This window comes from Fukomys damarensis, unplaced genomic scaffold (genome assembly GCF_012274545.1).
Source record: "Fukomys damarensis isolate Sample0158 unplaced genomic scaffold, DMR_v1.0_HiC HiC_scaffold_19, whole genome shotgun sequence".
NCBI classification, from domain to species: domain Eukaryota; kingdom Metazoa; phylum Chordata; class Mammalia; order Rodentia; family Bathyergidae; genus Fukomys; species Fukomys damarensis.
Window position 1 is genome coordinate 3,895,577 of NW_022900931.1, and position 14,151 is coordinate 3,909,727.

The 14,151-nt window shown below is 55.2% G+C and overlaps 1 protein-coding gene and 1 long non-coding RNA gene across 3 annotated transcripts in view; one reads left to right on the plus strand and one right to left on the minus strand.

The window, feature by feature from the left end:
• The window catches only part of Fbln1 (fibulin 1), a 64,952-nt gene extending 50,807 nt beyond the window's left edge, over positions 1 to 14,145 (minus strand). For both annotated transcript variants that reach the window (XM_010634334.3, XM_010634335.1), the window contains exons 1-2: positions 14,104 to 14,145; positions 3,494 to 3,599 (exon numbers count right to left, since the gene is read on the minus strand). In XM_010634334.3, the coding sequence (XP_010632636.1) occupies positions 3,494 to 3,582 (89 nt within the window). In that variant the 5' untranslated portion in view covers positions 3,583 to 3,599; positions 14,104 to 14,145. The remainder of the gene's footprint in view (positions 1 to 3,493; positions 3,600 to 14,103) is intronic.
• On the plus strand, positions 12,192 to 13,192 carry LOC104869216. The gene is made up of 3 exons (XR_782236.2): positions 12,192 to 12,421; positions 12,746 to 12,831; positions 13,069 to 13,192. It is a non-coding gene; the product is annotated as an uncharacterized LOC104869216 (long non-coding RNA).
• Positions 14,146 to 14,151: the final 6 nt, after the last annotated feature.

Genomic DNA, 14,151 nt, shown 5'->3' on the forward strand with positions numbered 1-14,151 from the left:
AAATGTGGACTTGGATCCTAAGGAATGTGGGGCTTGGGTCAGGGCCCAGAGGGCAAGGTGGAGCAGAACCAGGGGACAGCAGAGGCACCTGCCCTGGCCACCCCAGGGGTCACTGTTGCAGCTGCAGGTGGCTGGGCCAGCTTCTCCCCACGGTGTTCACCGAGCCCCTCAGCCACCGGGCAAGCCAACCTGTCAGGGGCCCTGCAGACCCCCTGGGTGCCTCCCACCATCAGCTCCTGCGCGGAACACTTGGGACAGAGCTCACCCACTCTGTTAGCTCATCACTTCCGGTCCTGCGCTCAAAATGAAAGATTAGGTGAATGAGTGCAAGCTGAGAATTTAAAACGGGCGAGCTTCACAGAATGCCTTGACAAGAAAAACGAAGCAAAAATAACCGATGAACCAAGAGGTCATTGATGCCCATCTCCTGCCTCTCTTAAATACTCCAAAGAGCTGAGCCTCATGAGTCAAGAGTCGAGGTCTGGCCCCCTCTCTCCCTTCCCTGCCCTGTGTAGTAGGAAAACGGTAACCCTAGGTCTTAGGGGAAATTCCTACACGGGGCACCCCTGTGCTTCCATCACAGCTTGGGCCCTCACAGACTTCCGTGGGGCTGGGGAGGGGGTCCCCAGAGCACTGCCCCAGGCCTGCCTGTTGAATTCTACCAGCACCATCTCTTCTGGAGTCTGACCTCTGCACACTGCATGGGGTTCAGCGGGGTGCGGGAACAGCACTTTGGCAGCAGGGCAGTGTCCAGTCAGAGCTGCTGACCCCCAGTGGCTAACTTGCTAAGAGGCCTCGGAAACGTGCTGTCTCTCTCCTGGAACACATGAACTGAGGCTCAGTGAAACAAAAGGCTGGGCACTGAAGCTGCTGACCCGAGAGTGGGTGTCACGGCACTCAGTGACACGTTCTGGGGACGTGGTGATATGGAAACCCACAATATCCAGCCAGGACTTCTCCAGGCTGTGCAGGACAGCGTGAGCGCCACTAGAAATGAGCTGGGAGCGGGCACCGTGGAGCCTAGATGTGCAGCCCCACTTCTGGCAGAGAGAGGCAGCCTCACTCGGCCACTCAGAGAGTACTTCTCATACTTGCGAAGCATCTAAAATTTACCGCTGCTGACACAGATGTGAGAGTAATTCATGGGACTCACGGAGGAGCAAAGGTAGCTCCAAAACCTACCAGACATTGCTGAGTAAAGTCAGCAGGACTAAAATGCAGATTCACAGCCAGCATTCAGGGTGCCGGGTCTTTGGGCCCAGGCTCTCTGCACACTGAGGGGCTCAGCGGACTGAGGCCACACTTTCAAAGTCAGATTTCAATAAGCTGTAATCACCATGGCAGCCCGGAGCTCATCTGCTGAGGTCCTAACCTGCCTGTACTGAGAAGCTTCAAAGAGGTCCTTAATGTAAAACGAGGAGCTAGGCTGGGCCCTAATCCTGACAAGAGGAGGGGAAGAGGACACAGCCACACACAGAGGGAGCCTCGGAGAGAGGCCTCAGGAGGGACCCGTCCCACAAACACCTTGATCTTGGACTTCCGGCCTCCACAACTGGATGGAAATCAATCTGTTCTTTGAGCCGCCTGGTCTGGGGCCTTATCATGGCTGTCCCACCTCAGGGCACCTACACTGCCGCTGCAGGTTTCCTGTAAACACTTGAACTCCGAAAAGGGAGGTTTGGAGGAACCGCGGGTCCGCGCTGGCTCAGGGCTCAAGGCTGAGTGTGGCCAGCACCGAATGCCCAGATTCGACACGGAATCGCAGCTGCCTCTCCGACGTCTGCAGCGCTAGGCTGCACCGCACGCCAGCAGCACGGCTCTCGCTCCCCGGCCCCGCCCGCCTGGCCCTCCATCGCACGCAAGCAGTCAGTTTGCTGCTTTCTCTCCCTTTATTTGGCTGCTAACACTTTCGGCCCTTCAAGAGTTTCTTCGAGACTGACATCGCCCATCACCACTAGCAGGCAGCCGAGGAACCTGAGGCCAACACGAAGACGGGCCTCCCGCGGAGGGAGCAGAAGCAACCTCCCCACCTTCTCCCTGCCACAGCTCTCCCACCACCCCGCATCCTGCAGGGCGAAGGGTCAGAGAGAACCGACGTGGGACAGAACGAACAAACGGACGCAGAAGGCTGGACGCTCTCCCACCCCGCCTCTCAGCGGCGCCCTCTTTTACTTTATCAGTCTGTCTGCAGTGCGTAATGAGCACAATCACCTCGGGGAGCTGGTGCGGGTGCACGACGTGCCTTTGCTCTTCTTTTTCATGCCCTTCCCCTTCTTTCACTGTCCCTCGCTCCACCTCTTGGTCCCCTTCTCTTTTGCAAAAGATGCTTTTCTGTTTCCTGTTTTCTGTCTTTCTCATATTAGAAAAATTATCAGAAATTTACGCTCGTGTGTCTGATTTCACTCAACGTCATGGTCTCAAGGTGCATCCCTTCTCTCCACATGACTCAAGCTTATCTTATTCACGGCACAGTAGTACTCCACGGCGTGTAAATACGTTTTCTTTATCCATCCGTCCGTCGGTGGGCCTGGAGGCTGCTGCCGACAAGACTGGGGGCAGAGTCGGGGTGGGAACTGCTCTACGATGTGGTGGGAGCGTAAACTAGTACAGCACTATGGAAATCAGTATGGAGGTTCCTCAAAAACCGAAAACTAGAAACTCCATCAGACACAGCTAGCTCTTCCCCTCCCAGGTACCTTCCCGGAAGAGTTCGTCGTCACGTCACAGTGACACCTGCACACCCATGTTTACAGCAGCACACCTCCTAACAGCCAACTCATGGATTCAAAGCCTAAAGCTACTGCTTACCAGCCACACACACGGCAAAGCCCCAGCTCCTTGTCTATAAAATGGGATTGATCACAAGGTGAAATGAGACAGCGCAGGTCAAACACACACCGCACAGCGGGTGCTCCGTACAGGCAGCTACTTTTCTCAGCGTGATGGTCAGCATTATCCCTTTTCTTCCTGTACTGTTTATACTGTCCCAAGTGGTGAAGGTGCTCGGGTGAATTTAGGGAGCGAAGGAGGCAAGGAGTTGATCCAAGTGGAGGTTATCATAAAGGTTGAACAACTGAGCTGGGGATTTAGCTCAGCGGCACAGCACCGGCCTGGGTCATCTAATGTCCAGGCTCTCTGGGGGGAGTGGAGTGGGGACCACACATCTGTCTGAAAGGCACCTGTAGTCACATGATGCCACCGCCCAATCTCCACAACAAACCCTCTTTCTCCAGAGGAATCTGGCCCGGCTGTGGCAGCTGGGCTACAAAACCAGATCTTGCTTCCAGCCCAACAAAGAGAACAGATGTCACAACAAGCCCAGGGTGGCCTGTAGCAAGTGGAGCCCTGCGTCAGCAGAGAGGAAGGAGCAGCAGGTGGAGGGAGGGGTGCACCCCGCCTCCCCAGGACCCTATGTCCACTGTTCATCCCTCCTCTCCCTCTTTTCCCTGAAGGAACACTGCTCAGGTCCAACGCCGGCCAGGGGCAAACATACCTGCATTCCTTGGATTCTGAAGCATACAGCAGTGAGCAGTCCCTGTGCTGAGTGGCCATCCGGTGTCCATCTGCACAGCAGGCCTCCATGGGGACGTCGGCATCCACTGTGCAGGAAAGAGAACGAGCAGAAGTGTGGCTCTCACACACCCTCCGTGGACCCCCACCCGCCAGGTGCACCACTTGGACACCTGCTTGCACAGCAGACTGGCACAGAAGATTGGGTCTGGTAGGGGCAGTGGGCACAAGAGCACAGTCCTTTAGTTACTCTACAAACGAGTACTAAGAGCATCTCAGATGCACATACTTCCCGGAAAGACTTGAGCCCAGCTCTGACAGGTGCAGCTCAGCACCTGAGATTCAGGCACATCTGGTCCTGGCATACCCTGGAGACACAGATGTGGTCCCTGCTTTCATGTCCCAGGAGGCAGCAAAGTGCATTCTGCTGATAGAGGCATGGCTGGGCACAACAAGCCTGGCTCCTTCCACACGAGACCAAAAGAGGGTCTCAGAAGACACGGAGCTAAGATAGGCCGGCAGGAGAGATCCACATCTCTAGACCAGCATCCAAGTTTTTTCTCTTAATCTTGCAGCAGCAGTTTGTGGCAGGGCCTTGGTCCAGTTATGTACAGAATGGGACCGAGGCTGGTGGTGTCCCTGCCTTGTCGCCACAGGCCCTAAGAGGTCTCTGAGGATGCAGCTGGCCAGGCAGACGGCTCTGGCCTCAGAAGTACTGGCCACCTGGCCAAGCAGCCGCCCTAAGCCCTCAGCGCCAGACTGAACCACAAGCCCAAGCTCGCAGTCCAGACAGGCTCCTGGCCTCACCCCAGGCTGGTGAAACTCAGGCTCCTTCAGGTCTGCTTCGACCTGGCCGCTCTGCCCTTAGTCCCCAGTGGTGCTGCTCGGAGACAGGGAAGTCTTTCCAGGATGCTCAGGTCAGATCATCCAGAGTCCCGGGCCTCCCAGCACCAAAGCATGAAAATAGTCACCATCACGGGATACCCCAAAAGGCCCCCATTCACCCATTCATATATTTATTCTTGCTCCACTTTGGGTTTTGTTTTTGTTTTAAAAGCATTCACAAAACCCAGGAAGTTATCTGTGTGGTTTAGACCCCAGCTGATGGTGATGTGCCCGGGCCTAGTGGCCTGGCTTCAGAGCTGCTGTCCCCCGGGGTCACTTCACCCTAGCACACAGGATGCCTGCTGCAGCCTGAGCCTCACCTCTTCACCAAATTCCTCCTTAGCTCTGCCCACCTGTCCCACCATGGGGGGTGGGGGGCTTCACTTCCACCATTCCCTAAAATCCTGTGCTCAGCTTTGCCCTTCCCAGCCTCAGGGTCCTGTGGGTGCGGCTGGGCCCTCTGTTTTCCCTTTTCACCTTTGCATAAAACCCAGCTGCAGCAACCACAGAGCGAAGAAAATGTCCATCAGCTTTGGAGCCAGAGGGACTCAGCTCGGCCTCCACAGCCACCTCAGCCCCTTGGCTCTGTGAGTTGTCTTCCAGGCCACCTCTTCCCTCTGAGCCACTCACAGCTTCTTTGGAGGTAAAATGGGGCTTGCTGGACCTCCACAGAGCTGCTGAGAGGGTGTGTGACATTTATAAAATTCCAAACACACAGTAAAGTCGCTGGAGACGGTGCCTTGATACTGTGGCCAAGGATCAACAGGGGCTGACTAGCTGTCACCCCTTGAGAAAGGGGAACCACCGCCCCAGTGGAACTGAAGTCCCCAATCTCCCTCAGACAGAGAAAGGCAAAGGAAGGTAAGGACAGAATGCACAGGGCTGGAACTGTGGGACTGGAGCGGCAGAAAAGGCTGAAGATGTTTGGAAAAGATTCCTACCGGGAGAGCCTGGCGCACTCTGAAGCTTGCTCTCAAGCAGGGAGAGCAGCTGTTCCAGCAGCATGAGATCTGGACCGTCCAGAATGCAGCTCACGTGCTCCGAGCAGTACAGGGCTGCCTGGGGCCTGGGGAGGGAGAGCCACAGCTCACCTCTCCTGGGCATGAGAGTCCCCATCAGCTGGGCACAGCCCTCAGAGACCAGGAAGAGCACAGCAGGGAGGACAGCCAGGCCGGACTGGGAGGCGACAGAGTGGTGAGGAGGGGAGCCAATGTCCTCCTTCTACACCAGGCCCTTGACAGGCCCTGCAGAGGTGGCCCTGGCTCACTCGCTCACTCCCCAGTCCCCACCCCCCAGCCCTGAAATTCACCCTGCTGTCCTGTGCTGGGCACAGGATCGAGAAAGGCGCCATCTCCTACCCCATCTACCACGCCTAGGGATATAGGTCACTCTCAGTGTTTCCCTATCAGGAAGGAACAAACAGCTCTGGATAGAACACTGTAATTTAAACCTTTATTCCTAAGGTCACAATTATTTACTTAGGCCAGAGCGGGGAGGGCAAAGGAACAGGGACATTTTTGAGCTTTCTACACACAGCAGACTGTGGGGCATCCTATCTGCATGGCACTACACAGCCCTAGGGCTTCCCCACCTAAGCTCACATCTAGCTATTTGCCCAGGGGCATGCAAGGGGCGCTGGCCCAGAGGAGAATGCACCTCGGAAAGGGCCCGCAGCTGCTCCACATAAGCAGAACAGAAAACTTCTTGGGCCAGCCGGGCCTGAGCTGCTCCTTCCCGCACTGGAGGGCAGATTCCTGCATCTGGCTGTGCCTCAGCCACCTCATCTGGAAACGGGGTGTGTGCCAGCCCACCGCTGGGTGTCAGGGTGCGCCTGTCCCACAGAAGGCTGCCTCCTACTCACTGCTCTCTCAATGCCAACCTTAACTAAGTGCTCTGCCACCCAACTGGATCCTTGGCCCCACTGGGCAGCTGCACCCACCCACACCACATCCCTGGAGTTCGTCTGCATCTCCACCCTGGCTCTGGCTCCAGGCTCGGTTCTGGCCACCTCTGAAGCCAAGTGTTCTGCCTCCCCTGGAGTTGGAATCCCCTCTGTGGCAGGGGACAGCATCTTCCTCCTCTCCTGTGCCGCGCTGCCCACTCCCAGGGCACTCAGAGAGGCTCAGGAAGCATTAGCTACCCAGAACCAGGGGGCTGAGGGGTATGAACACCCCCAAAGCACACAGGCTGCTGGGGCGGGATGCCCTGCCCTTCCTTCATCTTACTGGTGAGGAGCAAGCGACCCCAAGGGAAATCCTGGGCAGGGACCACGAAGGCCAAGTGTGGGGCTGGGAGGGAGTCCAGCAAATGACCACAGAACTCCTGGAGGAGGCCTTGCTTCCTTGGTGAGCTCAATCCTGGCAGCCTCCAAGCCCTTAGAGGAAAACTGAGCTGCAGGGGGAGGTGGGGTCTGGTGGTTGGAGAGGCACAGCCTGGAGAACCCCTCCACACAGCTCAAATGGGAAAGTCTTTATTTTATTTATTTAGTTATTTATTTATTTAGTTAGTTAGTTATTTGTACTGGGGATCAAACTCGGGCCCTTGCACTTGGGAGGCAGGCGCAGAACCACTGAGCTAAATCCCTGGCCCGGAAAGTCTTTAAAAGATGCAATGTGTCCCACATAAGACAAGGTCTGTTATTAACCTAACAAAGTAAAGCCACCCACATCTTTCCAAGCATTTCATGAGAAAGGGCCAGGCCAGGAAGCAAAGAAGCCAATGCCACACCCACCCTGCAGCAGTTAGAAAGGCAGACTGCTGTTTTCAGATCTGTCTCCCTTTTAAATAAATAAGCTTTCCTTCAGGCATGAAAATCAAATGAGTCGGGCTTGGTGGCCCACGCCTGTAATCCTAGCACTCAAGAGTCTGAGGCAGGAAGACTGCTGTGAGTTCAAGGGCAATCTGGGTTACACAGTGAGTCCAAGATCCGCCTGAACTACATAGCGAGACCCTGCCTCAAAAAAAAAGCAAGAAAGAAAAAAGAAAAGAAAGTAAGGTTTGGCGGTGGCCCAGGACAAAGGTACCTGTGGGGACCCTGAAGGGGTCAGATTCATAGACAGCAGAGGCTGGGGACTCGGGGAAAGGGGAGCTGGTGTTAACCATGTCCACAGGGTTTCTGTTTGGGAAGGAGAGGAAGTTCTGGAGATAACGGTACCAGTCAGGGGCTGATTGAGAATGGTCACACCGACTGACTGAGAGGGCACATTTTGGGTAATATGTCTTTAACTACAATTTTTTTAAAGTGCATTTTAAAGAAATGAGTGTTTGTGGGCCATTGTGCCCCATCCTTCATAAGGAGAGGATTTGGATATTCTGCCCCCGAGCTTACTCACCTTCTTCTACTCGTGCTGTTTTACCAAGCAGATGTGAACAGTGTAAAGAGGCTGACTGGGTCTGTCCTGTCTCACGGTGTCACTGCAGAGCAGCAGGCGGGGAGAGGACGCTCGGATTCTGAGGCAGAGCTATGGGACTCCAAACAGGAAGGGACAATGCTCGGTAACTAAGTACAGCGGACCCTTCTGCTACGACCGGCCTGACACACATACGACTTAGGTTAGGACCGGAATTTTAGTTTTAACTTATGATCAAAGTCTGGAGCTGTGACCCAAATGCCAGCCACCTGTGCTTCCCGATGGTCTCAGATACAGGTTTGACCCTCAAAGAGTTCTGCAAAGAACGTTGCAACATCTTTCCTGTGTGGGGTTGAGAAATCCTGGGCCAGGGTCTCTCCAAGGACACTGGGATCTGCCTGTGTACAGGACAGAGACTTTGAAGGCCTGAGCCTTCAATCGAACAACTTGAGTTACCACCAGCCATCGAAGATGAACTGAGCTTGTAAGTCAAAGGTCCACCGTAAACTATAACCCTGCAGGCAGAATAAAGATGACTGTAAACATTTATAACAACAAAAATGTTCTCCTAGGGAGGTATGTCCCCTGGGTTCTGATAAAGTACCCAGTAGTGGGGTCAAGTGGAAGACCAGGAACTGGCCTGTTTTGACCTCCTGCCACTTTGAAAATGTGAGGTTTGTGACCACCTCACAAAATCGGGAACCTCTGAGGTCAAACTCAAATAAGGTCAGCAAGGCAGTTTTGGTGCCCAAAGGTACCTATGAGGTCCCATCTGTCTGTGTGACAAACTCTGTGTAAACCAAGAATAAACTCTTACGAAGTATAATTAACTTTCTATCATAGGTCCTGAGGGAAGGCAACACGGGGGGCTCAATTCGCCAAGCGTTGGTCATGGCCCACACCGGTAATCCTGGCACTCTAGTAGGCTGAGGCAGGAGGATGCAAGTTCCAGCCCTGTCTCGGCAATTTGTCAAGATCGTATCACAAAATTTTTTAAAATGTTGGGGAGGTAGAGACCCTCAGAGTTCAATCTCTAGTATTGAGAGAGAAAAGGAAATAGAAAAGAAAAGCACTGCCTGGCCTTGGTCCATCTGCATCTCTCAGTAGCCCTCTCTCGCCCTCACCGAGCCTGGTTTCCTTTGGGGTACAGTGTGTTGGAGGTCACCTACTGTGTGCAGCTGGGAAGATGAACGAGGTCACCAGGGACAGTGCCTCAGCCAGTACCATGCCCACAGGAAAGAACAGAGCCCTCAGAATGAGACGGTGCCTGCACACCTGCTGTGAGGGTGGGAGGTGGCTTCGTTCACAGGTGCCAAGCACTACGTGTCACCAGAGACTGCAACTAATGCTAAGTTTCCTCCAGGTGACTGGAACCTTCCCAAAGATCGTGGCACCTAATTATGGGGTGTGCCAAGGCAGCTGTTCCCAGGCAGTGGAGGCTCATGGTTTAGGGGCACACAGCGCCAGCCCTCAGAGCACAGTGGGAACATAGATGCCAGGTCTTCCCAAGACTGCAGATATGCTGGGCCGGCGGCTGAAGGGTTCTGTCCACTCTTCAGGTGGAAGCTTCCAGAACGTCAGCCTGCTGGTCCATCTGCAGGGGCTGTGGGCAATGCCTGGTCACATTTCCAAGTGGCCTGTGAGCTGCTAGGATCTAGGAGCTAAAGGCTGCTCAAGGTGCAGAGTGTTGCTGGGGCCCCCAAGCCTGGAGTTCGGTTCTAACTCCAGGGTCCTGAGGATGAGCCCGAGGTGTTGCAGGGGAAGAAACCAGGCCACCCGCCACTCTTGTGTCACTCATCCTGCTGGAAGAGGAAGCAGACGGCACCAGTGACAGCCAGCGCATCCCTGTCGGGCTCTCTTGCACACAGGGGTCCCTGTAAAGAACATACCATGTGTGCCTGTTCGGGTCTGGGGGGGCAGGGGGCAGGGAAGAGCCACTCTGCACAGCCTGGTGACCCACAGCGCAGGCTACCCACAAACCAGTGACAGCAGCAGGGACAGTGTGACAGCTGCCTGGCCCTCGAGTGCCTGGGGCGGGAGTGGCCCGGGTTGGTCAGTGCCTTCCCCTCTCTGGCACCTGGCAGGCATCTTTTGCTAGGGCTCCGCAGGCCAGGGGATCCTGGGTCCTCTCCTCTCCCAAGGCCAGGGATTCCTGCAATACCAGCTCAATGGGCCCATCCTCCAGAGAGTCCTCACGAGCACACAGACCCACAGGACAGATCTGTTTTGTTTCCTGCATGATCTCTTTCCTGAACTCCCCAGCACTGAGCACAAATGACCACCCCTGTTACTAGTACCAGGAGGACAGGGACAGGCCGAGTCTCATTCCACACTGTTCCCCACGCTGCACCAACCAACACGGAATCGGTGTCTGTGAATGAATGAACAGACGACATCACGTGATCCCAGCTGCTCCAAGGCTGCTGTGAGATCCAGGAAGTGGCCTGAGGCCCCACAAACATAGCAGAGGAGCTACAGACCCAGCCAGGGGCCTCTTCATAAAGTTCTGAAGGAAACCACAACACCCAAGCTGACTTGAGGACTCCACCGAGGCTGCAGGGGCCTGGTCAGCAGTGTGATGCCGCAGTCAGGATGCCTGGCACCCTGGGCAGCTATGTGCTAGGACATGCTCCCCACCTCTCTGTCACCCTGGACAGTGAGGACAAAGAGCGTCTCCTCTGTTAGTGTGAGAACATGGAGGTTACTCGGGTGCAGCGGGGCCTGGGGGTAAGAAGGGGCCGGAGTCTCCAAGCTGGGCTGTGGGGAGAGGGTCCTGGGGCAGACGCCCAGTGCCCACTCTCCACCAACCTCGGGCAGCACTGACCCCAGGAACCGCATTGAGCTGGCCCCGAGAGGATTTAAAGCAAGACTTGTAGGGAGTAAAACATAAGTCTTTTTCCATTCCACAGGTAACACAAGGCAAAAGCAAGAGGTTCAAGAAAAATACTAGGTCCATCTAATTCATAGGGCTGTTGAGAGGGGTCTGTGAGTTACTGACTGTGTACGACAGTGATAATAATTACTCTCGGCGGAAAGGAATTTCTTCTAGTTTTTTCCAGCTCTCCATACTGATTTTCATAGTGGTGTTTACACACAGTGGAATGCTGCTACTCTACTATAAGAAAGATAAATTTGAGTCATTTGTAGGAAAATGGATGCACATTGAGAGTGTGATATCAAGTGAGGTAAGTCAGGCACACAGCTTGAATATATGTAGAAATAAAAAGCAAAATAATAGATAACAGCAAACAGGGAGATAGAGCTCTTGCAAAAGTGGACCATGGGGAAGAGGGAGGGGAAGAAGGCAGGAAAGGAGACGTGAAAAGAATTAAGATGTGTCTTGCACAGGCGCTCACTTCCACGATGTATCACAAACACATATCCCGCTCCCTCCTGCACCAGCCTCTGGGGGGAGGAGCTGGGAAGCACCGAGTCTCAACCTCCCCTCCAGCTGCCCCCCAGCCTGAGGGTCTCCTGAGGGTCTCCGATGGAAAGTCAGGAGCACAGGAGGCCTCTGCTTGGTTATGTGGCCACTGCTGAGATCAGAGAAGCCAGAAGCATACTTCGCATTGTTCTGGTTTGACATATTGAGAAAGAAAAACCTTATCGTTGTACAAAATGACAATGTTAGAACCATTCGCACAGAAGTTCACCTGCGCAGATGCCCGCCCCTGTGCCCCTTACTCCCAAGCTCAGCCCTCAGGAAGTCTCAGGCAAGGGTCTCCTCCAGTAGTGAGGAAGAGACAGAACTCTAGCAAGTTCCCTAGGCTCATGCTTTGGATGGGGGGAGGGGGTGAGTCACACAGAGACAAAGGGCTTCCTCTCTGTATCCCCTGGCGGGTATTTAGGGAATGAGTGAATGGTTTGTGTGACCCTGCAGAGCCTCGTAAGCCTGTAGTCCTAGCATTTGGGAGGCTGAGGCAGGAAGACTGCTGCAAATTCAAGGCCACATAGTCAGTTCATTCCAGCCTAAACTACTTAGCAAGATGCTATCTCAAAACAAACAAATAAATAGCAGAGCAGTTGTGGAGAAAACGATACTGTCCTACACAGGACAGGGGACAATACAAATCATAGCTAATGCTAACAGCTGCCACGGCAGCTTGTCCTAACACAGTCCCAAGAAGTGGGCTTTTGTTATCTCCATTTTACAACAGAAAACCACCAGACTGTCCTGCCCGAATTCTGAGGGCTTTTCACAGGAGGAGGAGGAGAGAACTAGTTTCCATTCCCAGGGGCCGTGCACCAGCTCTCAGAGCCTGGAGGAGGGCACACAGCCTGGGGCTGGGAGCTGCCCAAGTGCAGGGACACACAAGACAGGCCCAGAGCCTCCCCCAGGGTATCCCTTTCCTCCTCCAGCGCCCAGCCCCACCTCGCGACTGAGAAACTTCCAGGAGAGGCTGGGGCCACATGTTCCTAAGCCAAGTCTTCTCTGGCCTTTGTTCACCCTCCCAACACAGCTTTCTTTTAATCAGTGGGGAACTCTGCCCGCCGGAGACAGAGGCCAAGAGGAGACAGAGGCCAAGAAAGCCTCGGAGAAACACAACCCTCCTTCCAACACCCGCCTCCTCTCTTTCCCCTCCCACCCTTGGCAAAGCCCAGCAGGACAGACAGAGACACAAGACAGACACGCGCTTGCTGATCTCTGCCTCGGCAAGAAAGACCAGGACCCTTCTGTATGTCAGTGGCCACGTGGCATGTCGCCAAATGAGCTGTGGCAGATCAGCCAAGGGCCCCCTCCCCGACTGCCTTTTCTCTGGCTACTGAAAATTGCAGCCTTCCTTGTGGACCCACAGTTCTCGGGGACCCAGGAGTGGTAGAAGCAACAGTCTTAAAGGGCTGCAGGCTACAGATGCGGGTCCTTTTATCACAGTGCACAGGAGGGGCTCTCAAAACCCTCCCGGCTCGGCGGCCGCTGAGCTGCTCCAGGCTGGCAAGCCCAGGCTGCTCACTCAAAGTTAAATATGCACAGGGAATAACTTTTTTCTGACTCTGGACAGGAGAGAAGAGCGATGGTGATCTTGGGGAGTCCTGGGCTGCCAAGAGCTGAACTACACGTTCTCTCTGGATCTGTTTTCTGTGAAAGGTAGGGTCTCTGAGGTCCCTTCCGTTTCCAATGAGAGTCGTGCACGCCCCTCTCCCCCCAGCTCAAAGCCTCTGGTTTTCCCCCTGCCTGCCTCAGTCTGGAATGCCCTTCTACCCATGCTCCTTTGCCAGCTCCTGGCCCAACACCACCTCCTCCAAGAACCCCCATGAGCTCCCAGGGACTGCCAAGATTCATGGCGCCCACAATGAGCCCTGTGCCTCTCCTTGCTGTCTCCAGCCAGAGAAAGGACTCAGGACATGCCCAGGAGTGAGCCAGTGCCCGGAACAGCCCAAGCCCCTCCAGCAGAGATGGACCAAAGCAAAGAGCAGGAAGTCTCTGCCAAGGCCTCTCCCTCCCCCACCCAGCAGCCTCTCCTTAAATTCCTGCAGGTCTTAGCTGGGACTAGTGACCTTTTGACTAAGGAGGAGGGTGGTCATCAGAGAACTCAAAAGAAACTACAGGAAACCAGGGACAAAGAGTTTGAGAAACCATGGTGGTCCTGGAGAAAAAGAGTCCCGGAGGTTCAGGCCTGCTAAAAGCCCTGAGAAGCCAGGGGGTCAGCAGAGAGGTCAGAGGTCCTGACTCTACCACCCCACCCTGCTGTGACCCACAGCTGGTGGCCAGCCACCCCCACCCCCAGTCAGGCCTAGAGGATTAGGGAGAAGGGCGCAGCTTGGGTGGGCACAATCTGGGGGCTCCTGGGCTGGAAGGGGCTCTGGCCCATAGATCTGCTAAAGAATTCTGCCCCCATCACCCTTGCCACCAGGTGGTGGACTTAGAAGTGGCCTCTTCTCCGTCCCCGCTGGACATGGAGCCTGTCAGGAACACTGTCCTGGGCCCCATGTCCCAGCTGGTAGGGAGGAGGTGGCTAGGTGCTAACTTCCCTCTGCCCCTCAGCTATCACCCATTTCTTCCAGTCCACCCCCTACCCGACGACTGGACAAATTACAGTCCCCACTCTCCCGCCTCAGTTTGCTCGTCAGCAAGATGGGTAGAACGCGCCCACATGGGGACGGGGTGGGGGCAGTAGGAGAAAAGACCCAGGGACTTCCAGTGCAGAGCGCTCCTGCCTCCCTCACCCAAGGGAGACCGCGTCCGGGCCTAGGGGGGCCGGTGGCCGAGCGAAGGCCCCTGGTGGATGTATCTGGGAAGTGGGGGTTCCATGGTATTGTGGTCGACCCAGAAGGGGGGGCATCGCCTGGCCTTCCGGCCACCCAGAACTCCGGGGACCCCGCGAGGGGGGGCGGGGACCAAGAGCGGGGGAAGCCCTACCTCGGGCCACCAGCAGCGACAGGCCGCCGAGCAGCAGCAGCAGCGACA